The sequence below is a fragment of the Trifolium pratense genome, linkage group LG2, assembly GCF_020283565.1.
Source record: "Trifolium pratense cultivar HEN17-A07 linkage group LG2, ARS_RC_1.1, whole genome shotgun sequence".
Taxonomy (NCBI): Eukaryota; Viridiplantae; Streptophyta; class Magnoliopsida; order Fabales; family Fabaceae; genus Trifolium; species Trifolium pratense.
Window position 1 is genome coordinate 13,170,283 of NC_060060.1, and position 22,004 is coordinate 13,192,286.

General features: G+C 34.0%; 3 protein-coding genes and 1 pseudogene across 4 annotated transcripts; 2 read left to right on the forward strand and 2 right to left on the reverse strand.

Annotated features, from left to right (window-relative positions):
• Positions 1 to 1,176: 1,176 nt before the first annotated feature.
• LOC123904220 (molybdopterin biosynthesis protein CNX1-like) lies at positions 1,177 to 4,736 on the reverse strand. The gene is made up of 5 exons (XM_045953907.1): positions 4,692 to 4,736; positions 3,171 to 3,254; positions 2,178 to 2,380; positions 1,837 to 2,061; positions 1,177 to 1,537 (listed from the first exon to the last, which is right to left on the reverse strand). Exons 1-5 carry the CDS (start codon positions 4,734 to 4,736, stop codon positions 1,177 to 1,179), a joined length of 918 nt encoding a protein of 305 aa, XP_045809863.1.
• On the reverse strand, positions 1,651 to 8,326 carry LOC123910108 (annotated as a pseudogene).
• A 3,012-nt stretch (positions 8,327 to 11,338) lies between these two features.
• Positions 11,339 to 15,069, forward strand: LOC123909071 (MLO-like protein 4). The gene is made up of 15 exons (XM_045959845.1): positions 11,339 to 11,757; positions 11,839 to 11,896; positions 12,192 to 12,415; positions 12,632 to 12,748; positions 12,845 to 12,905; positions 13,015 to 13,124; positions 13,205 to 13,279; positions 13,434 to 13,519; positions 13,656 to 13,705; positions 13,807 to 13,847; positions 13,958 to 14,128; positions 14,229 to 14,264; positions 14,339 to 14,406; positions 14,515 to 14,575; positions 14,693 to 15,069. Exons 1-15 carry the CDS (start codon positions 11,620 to 11,622, stop codon positions 15,020 to 15,022), a joined length of 1,626 nt encoding a protein of 541 aa, XP_045815801.1. The 5' UTR covers positions 11,339 to 11,619; the 3' UTR covers positions 15,023 to 15,069.
• A 1,217-nt stretch (positions 15,070 to 16,286) lies between these two features.
• Positions 16,287 to 21,548, forward strand: LOC123908038 (26S proteasome non-ATPase regulatory subunit 4 homolog). 2 transcript variants are annotated; one of them, XM_045958545.1, is made up of 10 exons: positions 16,287 to 16,475; positions 16,584 to 16,697; positions 16,977 to 17,082; positions 17,702 to 17,816; positions 17,902 to 18,111; positions 18,230 to 18,551; positions 19,442 to 19,565; positions 20,441 to 20,535; positions 20,629 to 20,697; positions 21,223 to 21,548. In XM_045958545.1, exons 1-10 carry the CDS (start codon positions 16,464 to 16,466, stop codon positions 21,268 to 21,270), a joined length of 1,215 nt encoding a protein of 404 aa, XP_045814501.1. In that variant the 5' UTR covers positions 16,287 to 16,463; the 3' UTR covers positions 21,271 to 21,548. The 2 variants fall into 2 exon arrangements, with proteins under 2 accessions (XP_045814501.1, XP_045814502.1); XM_045958546.1 differs by having other exon boundaries at positions 16,318 to 16,475; positions 21,229 to 21,548.
• The last annotated feature ends 456 nt before the right edge of the window (positions 21,549 to 22,004 follow it).

The following is a 22,004-nucleotide window of genomic DNA, read 5'->3' on the forward strand; positions in this document are numbered from 1 at the left end:
GGTTAAATTATTCATTTATATGTAGCTTATATAACAAAGAAATCAACGCTGACGGGAAAACATGGGCTAGCATGAAAGCAAGTATACGATACATGTAACAATTAGCATAATCACAAAACTACGATAAGCATAAAAGTAAATATATAACATTCCAATTAACACTATTATATATCAACCAAACCTATTTAATTCCTCGCCCCTTTTAATTTTCTTTTGTGTCTTCTGATTATTTCCAATAATTTTATTTATCTATTTATTTATGATCATAAAGTTGATTCATTCGGTTTGTTTTAAGTGATAAAGGTTCTACCATTATCTCACAACAAATCCCTATGTAGCATGAATGTATGGGGAAAGAGCCCTTACCTTGGCCGCTTTCCTTCCAAGCCTACGCTCGCACAATACTAGCCTACGCTCGCAGTGACGGTGCACCCACAATATCTCACGCTCTAGTGCTCTTTTCGACGATCCGACGGTAAACAAATGTGCAGTCGCATTTCTTAAAACTTCTACAGATCGCTAGATGATCGCTTTAGGGACTTGAAATGTTTCCATGCAAAGTAGAATGTTGGAGACATACTCAGAAAAATAAAAGAATATTGTGAGGGGTTTTAGAATAATTTGAGAGAGGAGTATGATCTCCTGGGGCCAATCACTTAAAATATAAAGTATATAATTGGTGAACTCCACAAGGTTGTTATGATTAACATTTAAGAATAATATTGATGGCACGATTTTATGAGTATTAGCAATAGGATATTGAATTGTAGTAACTATAGGCCATGTACATTATTACTTGCTCCATATATATGGAATAAAACAATAAAGGAAACGCCTATGAGCTTTGCAAGGAAATATATAGGTGGAATTGAGTAGTCAATTATCTAGGCATTAATTGGCTTGGTTAAAGGCATTGAAGACAATTAAAGAAAATTATATCCTTCATTTTATTCGGACTAAAACGTTAGGAACTGATTGAGAAATATTATTAGGTGCATTTGAAAAAAACGTATGATCAATATAAGTAAATGCTAACAAGAATTTAACTTTGGTAGAGTCCATCACGTGAGAACCAAGAGTCATGACATTTCCAGACAAAATAGTATGCGCTAGTTTCTTCAAATTCTTTATACCGAAAATAAATAAAATGATAGATCAATAAAATCAATAAAATTACTAATTACAAATAAAAGTATATGTATAAATAGCCACTCTGAGGTCAGCACCCCCAGAAGAATCTGTAGTTGTTTTATCTGATTTAATTCCTGGCAAAGTAAAGGTTGAGTCTGATGATATATGATTCTTGCCAAAATCCATAGGTCTTAGGTTGGAAATTATGATAGCTGCCAGAGGAGTCCCAGCAGATACAACACTGCCTGTTGCTGGAAACTCCAACAAGGCATTAGCTGACTTCATACTAAGTAGTCGACTGCTCCTCTGATGACCAGTGCTCTCGGCAAAACTGAAATTCATTGGAAGCACATAAGGCACATTCATTAGAGAAACCCGATCAAATATAGGCATAGCAATTAGGCCTCTGGAAAACAAGTATATACACCACCAAAAAAAAACATCTGCTATAAAGAAAACAGATCTGTACATAAATCTTTCTGACTAAAACCACAATAATGCAATTCATCGTCAGCTTACCCAGGGTTTCCTGTCCCATCATTTTCAGTCCATATTACAGTGGCACGATGATATTCTGGTCTAAATTGATCCGTCTTTATGGGTTATTGAAGCCGAGCTTGTACCCTGCACAGAAATGAATTAATGAAATGCTAGAGAAAGCAAGCATGCCATCAACAACAAGTGCCCTTTAGAAGTTTATGTAACCTCAGGTGATGAGGATTTGTCCACCCTGCAAGCTGGCGTATAGCAGGGACCACAAAGAGATGAAAGCAAACTGAAGAGCTGACAGGATTTCCAGGTAGCCCAAAAGCTAGAATTTTACTTTCTGTTGATTGAGAACCAATCTCTGCAAAAGTGAATGGCTTGCCTGGTTTAATAACACTCACCAAAGCATTAGATAAAATTTTAAATATTTTACTATTTCTACAACTGCAGAAATACCACATACAATTGCAACATCAAACCAAATTACAGGATCATCAGAATAAACAATAAGAATCAAATAAAATTGTGACATTACCTTATCAAAATGTACTTTTCCTCACTTTTCAAGCAAAGGCCTAATAAAATCTTTGTCTCCCATTGAAACACCTCCTGAAGTTATGAGAATGTTAATTCCAGAAGCAAAAGCCTTATCCAAAATCCTTCCTTGGTATTCTTCATCGTCCTTAGCAATACCAAGGTCCACAACTTTGCAGTGATGTTGTACTGCAGCTGCCAGCAGCATGGCACGATTAGAATCCCTAATCTGCATAGGATCTATATATTAGCTTATGTTTGTTTTAATTACATAATTACATTCACCAAATACCTCCCGTAAACTACATTCAAAATCAAAACATATAGCAAACAAATGGGTAGTTGAGTAACATCATAAAACAAGTATAATGATGTTCAAAAAAAATATAAACAATTCATGTGTAAAAATTGTAAGAAATTTCTATGCAAAATATATATATATATATATATATATAAAATATTTATTATAATCCAAATATCACAACAGGTTTAATTTAAGCTTCAATCGCTCAGCCTCAAGTGAGTTGACTGAGCATTGAAGTTCCATGTGCATACTAATAATGCGGCTAGTTCAACCCTCATTCATCAACATACTATGCTAAAATCAAAGCACATAGAGACACTAATGTCTGCAATGCCGCTAGTTTGACTCAGATATTGATCGAGTAATCTAAACCAAATATTACGATATCATTACGATTTTTTAATCTAATGAGCATTACAGCCTAAAAGTAAATAAAAGCAAAGGGGAAGGCGATGATGAAAAGTGAAAACCAAACACACATATTACCTCCCCTGTTACTGTTCTTTTAAATTAAATCTTCTCAGTAGAAATTTGAACTTATAGGAAATCTGCATTATATTACACTAATAACCTGACCTTGCCTAGAATTTGATTAAAGTCCAAAAATCAGCTTACACATCATAGTTTTAATACCTAGAACATTATCGTTCCTGCTAGGCATCTTCACAAAACTTAATCAACTCATCTGACAAGTCCTAGTCCTCGATAACAATACCTGACCACGACTCAGATGCCCAGTAGATGGCTCTACAAGACCATCGCCAGTAGAAAGAACAGCAATATTTGTAGTAGGATACACCTGCACCAAAGCATTTTTCTTTCCCATCATTACATATGCAATAATAAAACACTAGAATACAAAAGAGCACATAAAAGTTCCTCCATGCAAGGAACTAAAAAGAAACCATGTTCCATTCGAGGAACTAAAAATAAACCATGTTCCATTATGGGAAGATGCTAATTCAAGTACAGACTCTACCTTTACCGTCGTCACACCAACTGTAGCAAGCAAGCCAATCTCGGAAGCACCTAATATTTCTCCAGATGTTAATATGTTTGTAGCCCTTGGTCAAATGAACACTTTTTGGGATGAACCACAAAATCATAGATCACAGAATACATCAAAACATGAATATTTGACTACACATAATGGTCGGGTAGTTACTCAAAATAATGGAAGAATAAGAGTTTAACTTATTTCGATCACCTGATTGAATAGAATAAAACTTAAAATTAATAAACAATGAATTGGCACATAACCTCCAAAACAATGCATGTATCATAATCTATGACCTATGTAGTACCAAGTACCAACAATTCAAATTGAAGATGTTTCTGGTGTCCGACTAGTGTTATTGTTGACACTTCAGATTAAAGGAGTGTCCAGTGTCTGAAATGTGTAGTTACAAACAATCGTTCACTTCCATTTTCTTAAATTATTATCAGTGTCTAGTGTCAGTGGCTATATGAGAGCTTCATAGATTGCAATTATGCTCAAAATTACAAGAAAAAATACAGTACTAAATCAACACGATGAAGACAACGTTAGGATTGCAATTAGCCCATACAAACATCATAACTTATGATTTTACCAAGTATGGCTGTGAGAAGTTTCACAACGCTATCATTTATGGCTGTGGATTGTACCCTGGTTCTGTGATCACATTGTTTGTTTTTCCTTTAAATCAACACGATGACAACCATTGTACCATTCCGTAAAGTAAAGGGATGCACAGAAGGTTGTGTTAAACGATTTTTTTGGGTTCATGCTAGTGATATTTGGCAAGTCGGCAATAGGCAAGTTTTTTAACCAAGTAAATGCCATCAAAATTTTGATTCCATTTTGACTCATCTTCCAAGTGCAAAGAAACATTAGAAAGCAAATCCCTGCATTTGTCCGCTAACTTTTCCTCCCATTGAAAAAGATTTCTTCTCCACCTTCATCCCTCTCGCCTAACATCAATACACTATCATTTAACATTCCTTCCACCATGACATTTTTATTAATTGGTAGATTAAAAAACCTACGAGAATTGTCCTTCAACACTACACCTATCCACGGGTCATGCCAAAATACCGTGTTTTATGGTCATTTCCAACTACGTTTTATAAATGATATAAAAACATACACTCCCAATCCCCCTCCTCTTTCCATGTTAAAAACGTCTCTCCACCATATCTGCTTTTCTCTATACCATGCCATATTCTAAGTTATATCTCATTTATTTTTCAATACCTTGTACTGCAACCCATCATTTTCTCCCAAAATCTCCAACACCATTTTCCTAAATGAGACAAATTGAATGCTTTTAAATTACGCACATTCAATCCACTCTTTTCCTTAGATAAACAAAACTTATCTCATTTTACCCAATGTATTTTGTGAGCTTCCTCAATCTCACCCCGCAAAAAAAGATTTAAATAAAGACTCAATTTTTGAGATGATACCTAAAGAAGCTTTAAATAATGAAATAAAGTAAGCTCATGTAAATAAACTACAAAACTTCCAAAAAGACAATCTTCCTATAATCCTTTCAACCACATGATTCCAAAACATCAATTTTTTGGCAAGTTGACACCAATAGGCAACCCCAAGTACTTAAAAGGGTTCTATCTACTTTGCAATTTAACATGGCAACAACTTCATTTGACCTTATTGTAAAAAAAACTTCATTTGACCAAGAGCTACAAACATATTAATGCCAACCAACAAACTCTTGAAAAAATTCACATTAAGCCTAGAAATTAGTTCAAAAACCAAAAGATTAAATCCAATTGTTCTCACATTGCACAGACTCTTTTTATCCCTAAAAATCAATGCGTCATCGACATACTGAAGATGAGTAATTTTAAATTCTTCGTTTCCAACTTGCAAACCACAAAACTTATTCAACCTTATTGCTTTAGAGACTTACAAAATGACATAAGTACATAAATCTATGTAAAATAAGTGATTAATGACTTACGTTTTCATAGTTAATAACTTACATTTCTAGCTACCATCAGACAGTTCTGAGGTGCTCGCTGCACGGCTGCACACACAAGTGACTGCACCTAATTCAATTCTATACAATAATAGTACCACACAATATATATATAGTGTGCCCTCCCGACAGTTTGATTTTTCACCAGATAATTTTGAAGACATGTGTTTACACAAATGATCAATTGACTTGGTGGTTTTTACTTCTTGGAGTAGCACAAGAAACCTGAGTTTGAATCAAAATTTCACTATTTTGAAAACTTCCAAGCACATATTGTACAGTTGTACTCATCATCTCCAAGTCAATGCCACATGTACCAGTCTCGTCAGGACCCCCTTGTGTTGCACATGCCAGCACGTCGCTACCACATTATTTTAGGAAATCATTTTAGATGCAACTGAATCATCTTGGCTAGCTCATTGTTAGCTAGTTACTCAAACTTTGGCTTCTGGCACGACAATAGGTCAATAGCAACCAAGTAGCTTCATTCATAAGAGATCACTGAAGCAGACCAGATAAGCTCAATTGGCATTAATAATATTTACCATCCAAAAGTCAAGAGAGATGCAATTCCAATCTCCAATAACTCTCTTGTTGTTCAAATGAATGACGTCCTCTTGCTTTACAGGATGACATTGATTTGAATATTCAAATAAATTTTGAGATGGACGCTCCTCTTGCCTTATTGCATAATATTTACAGCAATCCACCAACGCAATCATGGATTGTTGCAACAATGAAATCTTGAATGTATTTTATCAGCCAATTTCTACTGAATACTGAGTTAGTGAAAACAATCAATTTACTTTTTGATCAACTGGAAGACTTTCAATCTGTTAGCCAAACCCAACAACTATGGCAACAGTTAAGCTTTCACTAGCTACGAAGTATTAATATTGGATACGATACCGACAGGTAGACAATCGGTAATAATTTGAGAAAATTGAAGTGATTATATGCAACTGCATGTGTCAACCATCAATGTCGTGCCGGTTGGGGACACTAATATGTGTCGGACACTCAAACAACACCTTCAGTATGAAGTGTCAATGATACATATTTCAGAAGCAATCAACTCCTTAGACGATCTTTTGAAATTTTCCTTGATTCATTGACAAGTGCAGTATATGAAGCATAATCTAAAACCATTCCTTTCTCACCATTAAATATGTTAAAATCAATCGCATTTCCATGCTTGCAATGACCATCAAGCAAAATATTAAATGTAATATCATTTGGAACCACTCCTAAATTAAGCATTGCATCAAGCAACATTTGAGCATTTTTCATCTGACCTTGTTTGCAAAAACCGTTCATTAGCGCATTATAAGTGACAACTCCCGGTACACGTCCATCCCTCTGCATCTCCTTGAGTAATTTCGCTCCCATCTTTACATCACCTTTCTTACAAAAGCAATCAATAACCATGGTATACGTCGGATCATCGGGTTTGTAACCAGCATTCGACATATCCCTCAACATCCTTTCAGCGTCGCGAACTCTTCCGTCTCTACAAAGTCCAGATATAAGTGCAGTGAAAGCAACATCATCAAGCTCAATTCCCTTCTCAACCATTTTTTCCTTGATCTCCAACGCAGATTCCATATCTCCATCCTTACAACATCCATCCATTAGAGTTGTGAAAGTGATCTTATCAGGCTTCAAACCATTCCCAATCATCTCATTCAAAAGCTTCCTAGCCTCCTTTAAATCTCCAACCCTACAAAGCCCATTGATCAACGCGTTATAAGTAATCAAATCAGGTCTAACATCTCGATCCTTCATCATCTGAAAATTTCTCAATGCCAAATCAAGTTTCCCATGTTTACACTGACCATCAATCAAAGTAGTGAAAGTTACACCATTAGGAACCAAACCTATCCCACACATTTCATCAAACAAACCGTTCGCCTCATCCAACCTACTTTCCTTACACAACCCATTGATCAAAGCACTATAAGTAAATACATCAGGAGATATTCTCTGACTCTCCATAACACCTTTTAACACAAAACCCTCCTCCACATTCTTACTTTTACAGTAACCACTATCAAAGTATTAAAACTAACAACACTAGGACGTAAACCCCTCTTAGGAATTTCATCGAACACCATCCATGCATTCATAACATCACCAATTTTACAAAACCCATGCATCAAAATGTTAAAAAGATAAACTTTTGGCGGATACCCATAATCCAAAACCTCCAAATAAAACTCCCAACAATGCCCAGCAGCTTGTTTCAGCTTCATCACACGACGAAGAAGATACTCACAACCACGAATGGGAATGGAAAAGTTGTTCTTTTTCAACAAGCGTAGACATTGAACTGCATCTTCCAGGAATCCAGAATCAGTGTAAGCAATGATCAAAGCATCAAAAACAAGAACAGAACGATGATGATTATGATGATAAGTTGTTTGGAGAAGGGAAGATAAGAGGGAATAAGAAGAATGATGACCCATTTTGGAAATGATGAAAAGAAAAAGGGAATGTGTTTGTGAGAACATGTTATGGGAAGAGAGGAAATGGGCCATAGTGGAATAGTTATGGAGAGTGTGGCGAAAAGGAGGACGAGAAGAGAGATAGTTGAAGAAAGAGAAGAGGGAATGTGGGGAAAGAGAGAGAGGGTTGAGGTTGATGAGGTTTGTGATGTGATGAGAAGTGAGGGAAGGGAGAATGCGTTTGAGAGTTGGGTTGAGAGAGTAATCAGGATTAGGATTGTTGTTGTTGTTGTGGATGGTGTTGATGGCTTCTGAGATTGTGTAGAGAATGTCATGGTTTTTGTAGTGAGGTTTTGAGGAAAATGAGATTGGGTTTTGATGTTGAAGATGAAAATTATGAGGTTTTAGTTTCATGGTTGGTCGGGGATAGATAGTTGGCTATGTCTCAGTTTGAGTTTTCGTGTTTGTATGTACTGTGGTGTGGTGTGGTGTGTGAGATGGCAGGTCAGGGCTAGATCGGTCGTTCTCCACGGTAAAAGTCACAAATCAATGCATACTCCTCCGGACTTATTTATAAACAAAATCAACAATTTTTTTTGCCTTAAATATAAACAAAAGTTATCAAATTCAATTATATTAAATGTTATTGTTCCTAAAATACCCCTGATTATTGTCTACTAGTATTTTTTAAGATGATTGCATATTCTCAATGTAAATTTAATATATTGTAAATGATAGTTTAGTGAATACAACAACTTTCTTAATAAGTGCGAAATGCCGTGAAGCCCCGATACTCCAAAAATAGCGAAATATCGTGTCTGATACGTCCTCGATAATGATACTCGTCTGATACTCTCTGATGCACGTATCGGAAATTAATATTATTTTTAAAAAAAAATATATAACTGATATGTGTCGGATACTTCTCCGATACGTGTATCCGAAAAGTATCGGACAATTAATGCTCTTTGATGATTAAAACGTAGGAAAGAGACTGATATTATGTTGTTATGTTAGTTTTTCTCTTTGTCAGGACTTGAACCCTAAACCTCCAACTCCTTAACTTTTAGTTCAACTAATTAACCACTTAAGTTACTCATCTCACTCCCTTTTTGGATAAGGGTCTTGTTAACATGTGCCCTTAGGGCACATGTTAAGATATACCAAAATAGAAATTCATCATTTAATGATACATGAAATTTAATGCTTCAAAAGTCAAAATGCACAAATTAGCATTTAATAATTTCTATTTTTGCTTCCTTAACATGTGCCTTAAGGGCACAAGTTAACATTCTCCTTTGGATAATACTTAACTTAAAGATATGTAATTATTACTTGTTTGCTCAATTTGAGTAATTTGAATGTTAATTTATTATCATTATCGATTTTAATTATGTTTGTATATATTGTGCATTTATATATATTTAATTTTTAAATAATGTATCGCAGCCGTATCGCATCAAGAATTTTGAAAATTTTCTCATATTGGTGTCGTATCGTATCGGTATTGTGTCGCGTATCGGGCCTTTATAGGTGAAATGTGATAATTTGACTTATAAATAAGGCCGAAGTAGTATATATTAAAAAATTCCTCTCATTTTTATTTTCTTTTCAAGTACCTAGTGGCTAAACTCTCACAGTCTAAATGTGGAGAATGCGGAATCTGAAGTTCAAACTCCGGTCACTCAAATAATATTTCTGGTAGCTACCATTTGAGCTACAATTATGAAATATCTTTTCTTTTCTTCTACTAACTCTAATTGTCACCATTTTTCTTTTCATCTTAGTCTATCGAAAAAGAGTGGTTTAAAATCAATTTTTGTCTGAAATCATCCATCTAAATCATTTTTTTCTCTTTCTAATTAAGTTAAATAGGTGTTTTTCATATAATTGTTTGTTTTATTTCTCGTCTTGGAACGATGCATTTTGTTTCCGTGTGATGTATAAACTTAGGTTGTGTTTCTTAAAAAACAGCGAATAGTTGATAAATTATCTTATAGTGGATGAACTTATATCGAAAAAGGTAACTGGTTGAATTTGTAGTGTTTGGTAAAAGAAAATTACTTTTTAAGCCCCCATGTTGCTTTTTAACCCCCCAAAAAATCCCAAAATACCCCTAATTTTGGGCTCAGTTGCATTTGATTCCTACAATACGAACCTGCACAAACTTCGTATTTTAGGATACGAACCCGCTATACTTCATATCTTATGGCTACAACATCAAAGAAAAGCTTGCAAAAACCAATAAAACACTACCCTTTGTATCCTATGATACGAAAATGCTAGGCTTCGTATTTTAATAAACGAATACGCTAGATATCGTATTCTACGAAACAAAGACGCCTGATTTCGTATCCTACGTGTGTTATACCAGTAAAACCCCAACACTTCATCAGTTTGAAGAAAATTGGGTTTTTAGGGATATGAAGGGCGATTTTTAGGGTTTCAATCGCGATCATGAACGACGAACAAGGATCTCAACCAATTGTAACATTAAGCATAGATTAGAAAATCACTACATGTTTTATTAAATTATTATTTTGTTCATTAGTTAATGTTTTCATTGTCCGAATTACGATTTGCCTCTGAGAGTTACACACATGAGGATCCCGTCGCAGCCAAATTTTATCCTTTGAAAGGCCAAAAACTTCCATCAAAGACTAGAATGGCATTGGATTGTATTCCACGAGAAAATTGCAGAAATTATATAACAGGCGTTAGTTAACACCGTTTCGTCACTTACGAGCTGAAATTTTTAAAATATCTGGTTTGTAGGATACGAAGTGACAAACGAATGTGGTTTTGGTTCCTAGGATACGAAATGACAGAAATTCTATAACAATGCAGAAAATCACTATAAACCGATAAGTCCTAAATTACGAACGTGAAATTCTATAGACATACTTCGTAACCTGTGTTACCAAACGCAGCGTTTTCGTTTCGTAACTAACGAAATGCTGAATTTTTTCAAAACCGTCACACTTCGTAACCTGCGTAACGAAACCATGTGTTTTAGTCAAAATTTGGCTAACAATCCAACATTAGGTCTTGTGCAATATCATTTCGTATCCTAGAATATGAAATTAGGTGAGTTCGTATTGCAGATTCCAAATTCCTTATAAGGACAACATGGTCAAACTGGGGGGCCTCGAAGTAAACATGGGGGGCCAAAAAAGCAATTTTCTTGGTCAAATTAGCGGTTGAACTATCTTATAAGTATGAAATGACATAAAATAAGCTATAAGTTAGTAAAATAGTTATAAGCTCTTTTTTAAAAACTGTTACCAAACAGAATTTTTAACTTATAAACTATAAACTATAAGCTTGCTTATTTGTCTTCCCTATCTTCCAAACGGAGCCTTAGAATATCTTCTATGAACACAAATAGATTCCTGGTCCAAATTTGCTTAAGCCCATGTTGAATGCATATCCAATGGTGAATACTGAATAAGTGCCATGTCATGCGACAGATCCAACATGAAAATGACAACTCAACCGAAACTAAGATATAGGTAGTTGGGAAAATCAGTTAATATGACCTACTAGTTCGTGACAACAACATAACACATACATGTGCCCATTAATTAATTCTCATGACACGGTCTCAAACATTTTTTGCCATCGCCAACCACATTTATGTCCAAAACTATGTTCTAAATTCAACAGACCAAACACACAATAGGGTTTAATGTTCTTGTCTCATCATTTTCATGACATCGTATGTTGTTTTTGAGGAATGATAGCAAACATGGTGGAAGAAAATGAAGAAGGAAGATCCTTAGCTGAAACCCCCACTTGGGCTGTTGCTACTGTCATCACTCTCTTGGTTTCTCTTAGTTTCTTGTCTCATGGCACATTGAATAAATTGATTAAGGTATATACTTTCTTTTCTCTTTCAAATTTCTTACATTCATACATAAATTTCTTATACATTGAATAAATATTAATGTCACAGTGGTTGGGAAGAACTAAGAGAAAATCCCTTCTTTCCGCTTTGGAAAAAATGAAAGAAGGTAACAACTTTGTAATGTAGCTGTCACATTACTAGAAAAAGTTGAATTTATAGATGAAAATTTGATATATGTTTCATGGTACACATCTTATTTGGATATGTACCGGTACATCTGTTGAGATGGACAATTCTGATAGGTTCATAGATAAAGTTTATTAATTTTTCTATATTAAACACTATTTATGGACCTATCAGAATTATCCACTTCAGCGGTGTACCGGTGTATATATCCATATAAGATGCCTACCAGAGTTTCACCCTATTTCATTGCTAATTTTGGTATCTATTTCAAGCAGAATTGATGTTATTTGGGCTTCTGTCATTGCTGATGGGCCATTGGATTGTCTTTGTTGCAAAGATTTGTGTTAAGTCATCAGTATTAAGCAGCAGATTTTTTCCATGTGCAATGGAGAAGAGTTTTGAAATTGTGAAACATGATGTATGGTTGAATTCAGAATATTCAAATAGAACAATTCTCAAGGAGCAAGTGAACAATGGTCGACATAATTATTGTCCTAAGGTAGTTTTCTACTTTTTCTATTTCTTCCGGACCACATTTAAGATATTTCAATTGTAAACTTGTATGGCGTGTCTGGTGTTTGACATGTGATAGTATCTGATACTGATACGACACTGACATGTGTGGTTCTATCCAGCCACTTTCATTTTGTCTGATGTTTGTGTCGATGCTTCACAAAGTGCACGTTTAACTGAAAACTTGTGACTTGCTTTGTAGGGTCACGAATCATTTGCTTCTTATGAAAGTCTTGAGCAGCTTCATCGCTTTGTGTTTGTTCTTGGGATCACTCATGTTTCCTACAGCTTTGTTGCTGTTGCACTAGCCATGATCAAGGTTAAAATACTCATGAATCATGATATACCAAACTTTCTTCCTATTCTAATTTTTGTGTTTACACACACTAACTTTCTTATTTTAGAGTTAATTCAGATATATAGTTGGAGAACTTGGGAAAATGAAGCAAAGACTATGGCTATGCAAAGCTTACAAGGTGTTGAAAATCTTGTAACTGTAATGAGTCAATAATTAGTTTATTATTATGCAATACATTTTGTGATTGAATAATAATAATTCTATTTGATGAAATTGTCTTAGTTTAGATACTTCACAAAGTACTTCAACTTCGAGCATAAGATTGAAGCGGCTTAGTACATTCATTTTTCACCATACATCTTATCCTTGGAGTCATCACAAAGTTCTTGTTTGGCTGGTACTCTTTGAAATCTTTTGCTTGCCACTTTTCTGTAATGCTTCTTAGATACTGATATGATTGATGAAAATATGTTGCAGCTATGTTTCAGTCGCCAATTCTGGAGTTCCATCAATCGCGCTGATTACATAGCATTGCGCCTAGGCTTCATTACTGTAAGTATTTGTTTTTATCACAACATAAACAGTAACTTACTTAAAAAATGCATACCTTAGAAGTTAAAAGCACTAAAGTCCATTATTTTAACTGATTAGCTGGCTAGTTTTTCTTCTTCGCATTTTTCTCTTAAGTTAGTCTGATGTTTTGCAGAATCACGACCTTCCTCTAACATACGATTTCCATAACTACATGCTTCGAAGCATGGACGAGGAATTCCGTGACATTGTAGGTGTTAGGTATCTTTTCTTTCTTCAGAAGAATTTGGTAGCTTACTTAAATAAATTTGTTACTGTAGTACTAATTACGCTGCTAATTAAATTGAATAATGGTGAATCGATGCAGCATTATCTTTTTGTTTTGATTTTTTTACAGTGTGATTCTCTGGATATATGCCATATGCTGCATTTTTCTAAATTTTCATGGTAAGTTTCTACTAGTTTTAAATTAAGTTCGGTTTCTGAAATATTATGCTAGCTTTATTTGTGATCTTAGTCTTAAACTAAACACTATAATTTTCATTCAGGAAACAACTTTTACTTTTGGCTTTCCTTTGTACCAGCAATTGTAAGTCCTAATAACGATATTTACCGTGACTTTTGTGCACGCAATCTTCTACTAGTAGTTACACTTCACTGATGAGTGATGACTTTTCTTGTATTCACTTTCATTTTTAGTTGATCCTCGTAATCGGCACTAAATTACATCAAGTCGTGGTAAAATTGGCCGTTGAAGTAATAGATCAATGTCCATATATGAAGCCTCATCAGTTCAACTTAAGAGATGAACTCTTTTGGTTTGGAAAACCAAGGCTTCTGTTGAGACTAATACAATTGATATCCTTCTTGGTAAGTAACATATCCAATAGCCAATAGCCGTTTTACTTTTCTTGCTTCTTTTTACAATACACTTGTTTTGATTTCTTCGTCCTCTTTTGTTCTCTCGCAGAATGCATTTGAAATGTCAACATTCATATGGTCTCTGGTAAGAAACCGGTAATTTTTTCTTCGTTACTTTACCTAAATGACACTAATTATTTGTCCTTATTTTGAGTACAGTGGGAAATTAATAATCCTTCTTGCTTCATGAACAACCAAACATTAGTTGTGGTCCGCTTATCGTTCGGGTATAAAATTTGTTTTTGTTAATGTTATTTGCTTTCAACTAAACACCTGAATCACGATTCCACAAAAAGATAATATCTATTTTTTTTCCGCTTATTTTATCGCTATAGGGTCGTCTCGCAAGTTTGGTGCAGCTTCATAACATTTCCTCTATATGTTATCATCACACAGGTAAAGTTTCTTCTTCGTAAATATATTCGAACATTTACTAATTTAATCATCCACGGTTGAAATTACTTACTTTATACATTAGTAACTCTCGAAATAACGGTTATGTTATTAATGCAGATGGGATCAAGATTCAAAAAATCAGTGATATCTGAAAATGTAAGGAAATCATTATCTAAATGGCAAAAAAGAGTGAAGGAGAAACAAAGTTCCTCTTATGAACTCCTTAATACAACAACAACAACAACATCATTGGAGTCTTGGCATAATGGAATGGACAATGCAAATGTCTCTACCTTAATTAGTGAGACTGAGGAAGGAAATTCCTCAGGAATAAAAGATATTTGTTTTTCCAACTTTGATGATGGGCCATTGAGTCCGAGTTATGATGAAGATGACCATGATCATGATGTAAAATATGATGAATTTTCTACCCCTTCAATGTCTTGAGATTGTTTTGATTGTATTTTGAACATCATGATGAATTGAATTGGAATACTTATTATTACCCCCTTTCATAAAATTTATTATAGTTTATGGCAAACTTGTTGATCATCTAATAAAAGAACCTAACCAATCATTTAAGTTTGGTGGTACTCAGACTATATTCATTCACATGTTAAATTTTAAAAATAAAGGAAAATATGACTAAGCTCTTCATAGTTATAGTTAGTTCAAAATAATTGAAATTGTGAGTATAATAGTATTAATGTAAAGAATGTTATAGTAAAAGACAATAATTGTTGGTGAACATATATAAAGGGAGGTGCTAAATTTAATGGGGAAGGAGCTGGTAACATTTACAAAATTATTTTAGAAGAATCCTACTTCTGACACCCCCGGCACATATGCGCGCCCCCCTATATTCCCAATATAACCCCCTCCATGCTTTTTTTTTTTAAATAAAAAAAAAACTTGGTATCCGGCCTTAGGACCGACTAATTCAATGTAACCAATCTCACCGTCCATTTGCGTGACCCCTTTAAAGCCAGAGTTTTTTTGCTTTGTATGGACTTAGTCTACCGAAATTGGCATCAGGAAAATCGAATCTGAGACATTGAGAGAAACATACTTTAAGGACTCAAGTCAACACCACTAGACCAACTCTATCCCCTCTTGGGTAACTTTCACTGCCTTGAAATTGCTTCGAGTAATCTTCATAAATGAGAATATTTCTTCACGAGTTTTATTTTATCAATGTTTGCGAAACTTGTTCTCATGATATAATGCGAGAGGGGTTATTTATTTATTTTTTTACTAAGAGGCGGGTATTTTTTTTTAATTTTTTTTACAAAAGCTGGGTATTTTTTTTAAAAAAATCCAGAAACTTGTGAAAAAATAAGTCATGTAATAAAATAAGGATTTAAACTGTCAACCAATATCAACCATGTTTTCCTATATCACTTCACTTTCTTTATATGACATGAAAAAATAGTGGTTATTTATTGGACGATCGTGTAAAACTATTTTACACCGTCGGTGCATATCAATTAAACTCAATAAAATAATTTTTTTTTGTTTGTTTTTTGGTATACAATATTTTTTTTGATTGAGATGAAAATAAAAAATAAAAAAAGGAGAAAAATAATTTTTTATAAAATAATACAGTATGGGGCAACTAATAATAATTTATTTTTTTTTCGTCAAAAAAAAATTAATAATTTTTTTAATCGATCAGGCCCAATTTAATGGGATTAATTTAGAACCGATGATTGATTTCCCCTTCTAATCCAAAGAATTAAAAGTTAAAACCAGTTAGTATTAATTAACCAACTTGTATCTACCAAAGTATACCCAAAAATTGAAAGCACCACTTTCCTCTTATTTTCGATACACAATACACAGACAAAAATTTTCTCTCATTCATTCTTCTTCTTCTAAATCTCCAACCATGGTGCTCGAGGTAATCCCTAATTTTCCCCCTTCTCAATTTCAATTTACCCTAACATTCAAATTACTAGGGTTTCTTTATTGTTTTCTAATCCGATCGCGTTTTTTATTTATTCAAAAGGCAACAATGATCTGTATCGACAATTCCGAATGGATGCGTAACGGAGATTATTCTCCTTCTCGATTTCAAGCTCAAGCTGACGCTGTTAATCTCATTTGCGGTGCTAAGACCCAGGTTAACCTAAATCATCATCATACATTATTATCAATATCTATTGCATAATTTTTCGCCCTTTAATTAATAATTATTATACTTTTTTGTTGGAAAATTAGTTATAGATGTAGAAAAATTTAATGTTATAGCTAGATTGATATATAGGATAAATTTAGATTAATTGTTTTATTACTTGTTTGAAAATTAGTTAGAGATGTAGTTTAAATATTAGGTTATAATAATTGCTTAGGGTTCAACTGTGCTGATGAATGTATTTTGTTTTTTATATCAATTATACAGTCTAATCCGGAAAATACAGTGGGAGTTCTTATAATGGCAGGGAAGGGTGTTCGTGTTTTGGTCACCCCTACCAGTGATCTAGGCAAGATCTTAGCTTGCATGCATGGTCAGTTTTTTTGTTTTGTTTTTTTTAAATCGTTTATTTATTTATTTATTTTTATAGTATTTGCTGTTCTTAATTTATTATTTGGATTGTGAGTATTTAACACGAGCGATAATTGAATCTAACTGCCTTGTGAATATCCAAAAGCCTTTTAATGCTTTCTTCTTTGAATAATTAAGGGGATTATTAGATGTGATTTTTGTTCCTTATAATGTGGCCTTAAACATTGATTATACCCTGAAAGTTATTATGAGAAGATTGTGTCTAACTTCCGATAATTCTCATTGCTGATGACTTGTCTACTTTTTTATGTCTTTTCTAAAGATTTTAAATGAGATAGGGATTGAGATTATGCTGAAATTCCTAAAACAATTTGTTTGGTTTTGTAAATTGAATTCAAGTTTGTTCGGCCCTTTTTCTTTTTGGATGTTGGCTAAAGCTATATTTAGTTCGGTTGTAATAAGGACATACCTATTGGTTAGGTTGAACTTTTAAGAACTTGTTACTGAAACAAGAAACCAGAACTGATAAGTTTGCAGCATATTGTTACTGCCATACTTTGTAATGGTGCACTGTTCTGTTTATGAAAAATGATTTTTGTTTGTTTATATTCCTGATTTAGGACTAGAAGTAGGTGGCGAGATGAACCTAGCTGCTGGTATTCAGGTTGCACAATTGGCTTTAAAGCATCGTCAAAATAAAAAGCAACAGCAAAGGATTATTGTCTTCGCTGGAAGGTATACTTAACTATATTTCATGCTAATTTTAAATTCTATCGTTTGTAGTTATTCAATCTTAACTGCATCAATCATTGTATCATAGTCCCGTCAAGCATGAAAAGAAAATGTTGGAGATGATAGGGAGAAAGTTGAAAAAGAATAGCGTAGCACTTGATATTGTTAATTTTGGTGAAGACGACGAGGAGAAGACAGAGAAGCTGGAATCACTCCTTGCAGCTGTGAACAATAATGATACAAGCCATATTGTTCATGTTCCAGCTGGTCCAAATGCTCTTTCTGATGTACTTATAAGGTTTGTGGGTTCAATTTTATTTGTACTTTTTCTTTCCTATCTTGTGTATCTCTCTTACATTAAATGAAATAATGGTTTTTTACCATCATGATATTCATGTGATGTTGTGCTGTGACAGTACACCAATTTTTACTGGTGATGGGGAAGGTGGAAGTGGCTTTGCTGCTGCTGCTGCAGCAGCTGCAGCTGGAGGTGTATCTGGATATGATTTTGGTGTGGATCCAAACTTAGATCCTGAATTGGCTCTTGCCTTAAGAGTTTCGATGGAAGAAGAAAGAGCCAGGCAGGAAGCAGCAGCAAAAAAGGCTGCAGAAGATACTTCCAAACAAGGAGGTGAGCAGCAAGCCGGCTCACAAGAAGCCAGCTCACAAGATGCGACAATGACCGAGCGTGCCAGTGCATCAACTTCTGAAGCAGAGAATAAGACAACTGATTTGATGGTTGGTATCTTTGTTGAGTTTATCAATGTGTTTTTAATGTTTTGCTCCTTGCTCGACCCACTAATTTTTATGGATGTTTATTCCCCAGTTTGGGGATTTTAATGAAAATTTTCATCAATTTTTGGTCCCTGAAATCACCAAATATTGGAGACCAAAACATTAATGGAAATTTTGTTGTATTGACTAAACTTGGCAAGAGAGTATTCTATGGGGACTGAAAACATTTAGTACCAAAACATAATCATCTAAAACCATATACTCCCTGCATCCCAAAAAGAGTGGCTTTTTTGCAAAATAATAATAATAATAATAATAATGTCCCAAAATACCTGAGCTTTTCAATTTTCAATATAACATTACTTACTTTTTTTCCAGTTCTACTCTCTAATTAATACTACTTACATAACTTACTTTAGTAAAAATATTATTCTCCCTCTTTCATTTATATTAATGTGTGAAGTGATCAATCAAGGTACTCATTTTGGGACGGTGGGAGTAATAGTTTGTAAGACTACTTTCAGATTTTTTTAAAACTTTAAAATTCTAGAGTAAGTAAATTACAACTACATATGACACTTGAAATTACCAAGGAAGATAGTGCGTGTCTATCTGTACGTCCAGGGTTACTTTGATTTTCCTGGGAAATCACCTCCTTTCTCTGAAGGTGTAATTGAATCTTTATAAATATATACTATAGTTAAGGATCTGACTTTGGTTACAATCTGGACCGAGCTCTTGTCTTGGCTTATATGATCTACATCAAATAAATTTTTCACAAAAACAAATTTGTTTCTTCGTGCTTCTCTTTTCAATTAGTTATCATGTTTTGTTTGATTATTTTCATAAGTTGACAACAAAACAAACAGTAACTGACCTTCAAATGAAATCAGGATGATGAGAATGCCCTACTGCAGCAGGCTCTTGCAATGTCAATGGATGAACCTGCGGTTGGTCACGATGTAAAAGATACAGATATGTCAGAAGCATCTGTTGATGACCCTGAGCTGGCACTAGGTGAGATTTTGTGTTTTTAATGTATTCTTTGTCTTGGAAGCACGGGCACAGACATGAGACACTACATAGACATAGACAATTGAAGTGTCACGTGGTGTCTTATGTGTCCAACATAGAAAAACAAACACAACTCCTTTTTGAGGTATCCAATTTTTTATGATTCACAGTTCTTTTATTAGTCATTTCCATCAATTAGAAGTACCTTGAATACATCATCTTGTTTGATGATGAAAATAGGTACAGAGTTGAATAGAAATCAACATTTTAAATTTCAACCTGAATCTGAGAAATTTTTATTTTTGGTGAGCTAGAGTTCTTATTCTTTTGGTATTCACAAATGATTTCAAATTTCAATTCACAGGCCTTCATTAGAAAAATGCCACAATGGTGAGAAAGTGGAGGGAAGTCTTTGTTAGGAAGTGAGAAAATCTTAGAAGAGAATTTTAGAGAAATAGCAATTTGAAGATTTTGAACTTTGTTATTGAAAATTACTAGATGAGTGGTAGTGTGGCTGCACCTCTGTACTTATATTTGCAGGAATACTAACAGTTAGCTCACAAAAAACTTAACAATAACTGTCACCGACAGTTAGTAACTACGGACAACAAACTGCAACTGACACTAACAGAAAACAAATCCAGTAAAGCAGGCTATACAGTGCCACACATAACCAAGTATACATTCACATATTTTTTCACCTAGTGCTACTTGCTTTGATTATTGGGGTTGTAGATTTGTAGTGTTCAATGCTTTGAGAAGCTTCAAATGACTAGAACACGGGGTTCTATAAATCTTAATCTTATATTTTCTATAGAAGGGAAAGCCACAATGGTTGTTTTAACTTTTGTTGGTTTCTGGTCATTTATTGAATGTAGCTCTCCAATTGTCCGTAGCGGATAGTACAAAGGATCAAGCAAGCCAGTCAGAGGTGTTAGCAGATCAATCCGCTGTATCTGATATTCTCGCGTCGGTATGTCTAATAAATCCTTTAATTATCTGTTTTGTTCTTTTAACATCATTGATTTATGAGCTCCATTGCACTAACAATTAATTCCTTCGGCAGCTTCCTGGGGTCGACCTAAATGACCCTTCCATCAAAGATTTGCTGGCATCCATGCAAAATAAGTCTGAGGTTAGTCTTTCCATGGAATGATGGAAAAGAATATACTACATTTAATTTGAAATTAATTTTGCAGAAAATTTCAGCAGAGGAATAATTGGATTACTTTGAATATCCTTTTTGAAGTTTTTAATGTTGCCTGCTCATTTAATGGCTTTTAACTACAGTAGTTTTTTTTGAACAATTTAACTACAGTAGCTGCCTTTATGAATATGGAAACATAATCAGAAGACACATCTTGATTATCATGCTGGGTAGGAAATTAGGAATGATTTTGTTAACTGATTCAGTAATTTTTCCACTATAATTATTAAGGCCTGTTTGTTATATTTTATTTTTGATTTTTTAGGGTTTAATATTGTACTTGAAAGGTAATAATAAACAGTTCCTGAATTCCTGCTACTGCATTTGAAAGTGCTAGTGTAAATTTGCTATAACATCTTTTATGCCTAATGCGCTGTCAACTTTGTAGTTTAAATGATATTTTGTTCCATTTATTGTGCTGCTATCAGTTTTCTAATTGTATTGTTTATCCAGCCGCAGAAGAAGAATGACGACAAGTCATCAAACGAGGAGAAGAAATAAGCAGTTTAGTTTAGATGGCTATTCCTATCGAGCTCCTATTTTCATGTAATGTAATCAATCATGGTCTCTCCATGTCTGTTCGGAACTAGTGATGCCAATCGATTGAGTCTTGGACTTTTAGCTTAAAAATGCTCTTGATTGTTATACCATACTGCTTGTCAAGATATAATGCTTATCATAACGAGGGGTTTAAAGGACTTGGTTATTTAAATGTAGAAAAAATGTAACTTGCATGCTGGAGTCCATAGTGCTCTTTCATTTGATTTTTTTCGATTTTATCTTCCCCTTTTATTCTATTTTCCTTTTCTCCTTCATCTCTTTATCATTTCTTCCATCTCTGGAGACTTTTAATGGGGCTATGTCATTCGACTTGACATCAACAATGTCTTCAAGTGGGTTAGTAGATAGTTTAGGAATTTGAATTCTCAAAAAATTAAAATCCTACACTGTGAGATATGATTTAAAAATATATTTATGTGGGAGACTTCTTTTATCTTATAAATCGGTTTTATAGAATTGAGTTATATATGGCCTAAATTTTAAGATTATTGTATTTAAGTAGAATCCTATCAACCGAGAGTTCAAGCCAATACCTTTTCTTTTATAGCAAGAGGGTCTAAGCTCGAAGAAGAAATTACATCATAATTAGTCTAGTAGTATAAACTCCAATTAAATCAGCGTCAAAACAAGATCTAACAATATTAGGACAAGTATCATAAACTATCATCCGATTA

What these genes read in the sequence shown, in the direction of transcription:
- LOC123904220 (XM_045953907.1), bottom strand. Translation starts at nt 4,736, where the DNA reads ATGGTGTTGGAGATTTTGGGAGAAAATGATGGGTTGCAGTACAAG. An exon ending in GGCATCTGAGTCGTGGTCAG is followed by an intron (nt 2,381 to 3,170) that starts GTATTGTTATCG and finishes GATCCTATGCAG; the next exon opens with ATTAGGGATTCTAATCGTGC. An exon ending in ATTAGGCCTTTGCTTGAAAA is followed by an intron (nt 2,062 to 2,177) that starts GTGAGGAAAAGT and finishes GTATTTCTGCAG; the next exon opens with TTGTAGAAATAGTAAAATAT.
- LOC123909071 (XM_045959845.1), top strand. Translation starts at nt 11,620, where the DNA reads ATGATAGCAAACATGGTGGAAGAAAATGAAGAAGGAAGATCCTTAGCT. An exon ending in GACATAATTATTGTCCTAAG is followed by an intron (nt 12,416 to 12,631) that starts GTAGTTTTCTAC and finishes CTTGCTTTGTAG; the next exon opens with GGTCACGAATCATTTGCTTC. An exon ending in GGCTATGCAAAGCTTACAAG is followed by an intron (nt 12,906 to 13,014) that starts GTGTTGAAAATC and finishes GTCTTAGTTTAG; the next exon opens with ATACTTCACAAAGTACTTCA.
- LOC123908038 (XM_045958545.1), top strand. An exon ending in CTTTCTGATGTACTTATAAG is followed by an intron (nt 18,112 to 18,229) that starts GTTTGTGGGTTC and finishes GTGCTGTGACAG; the next exon opens with TACACCAATTTTTACTGGTG. An exon ending in ATAAGACAACTGATTTGATG is followed by an intron (nt 18,552 to 19,441) that starts GTTGGTATCTTT and finishes AAATGAAATCAG; the next exon opens with GATGATGAGAATGCCCTACT.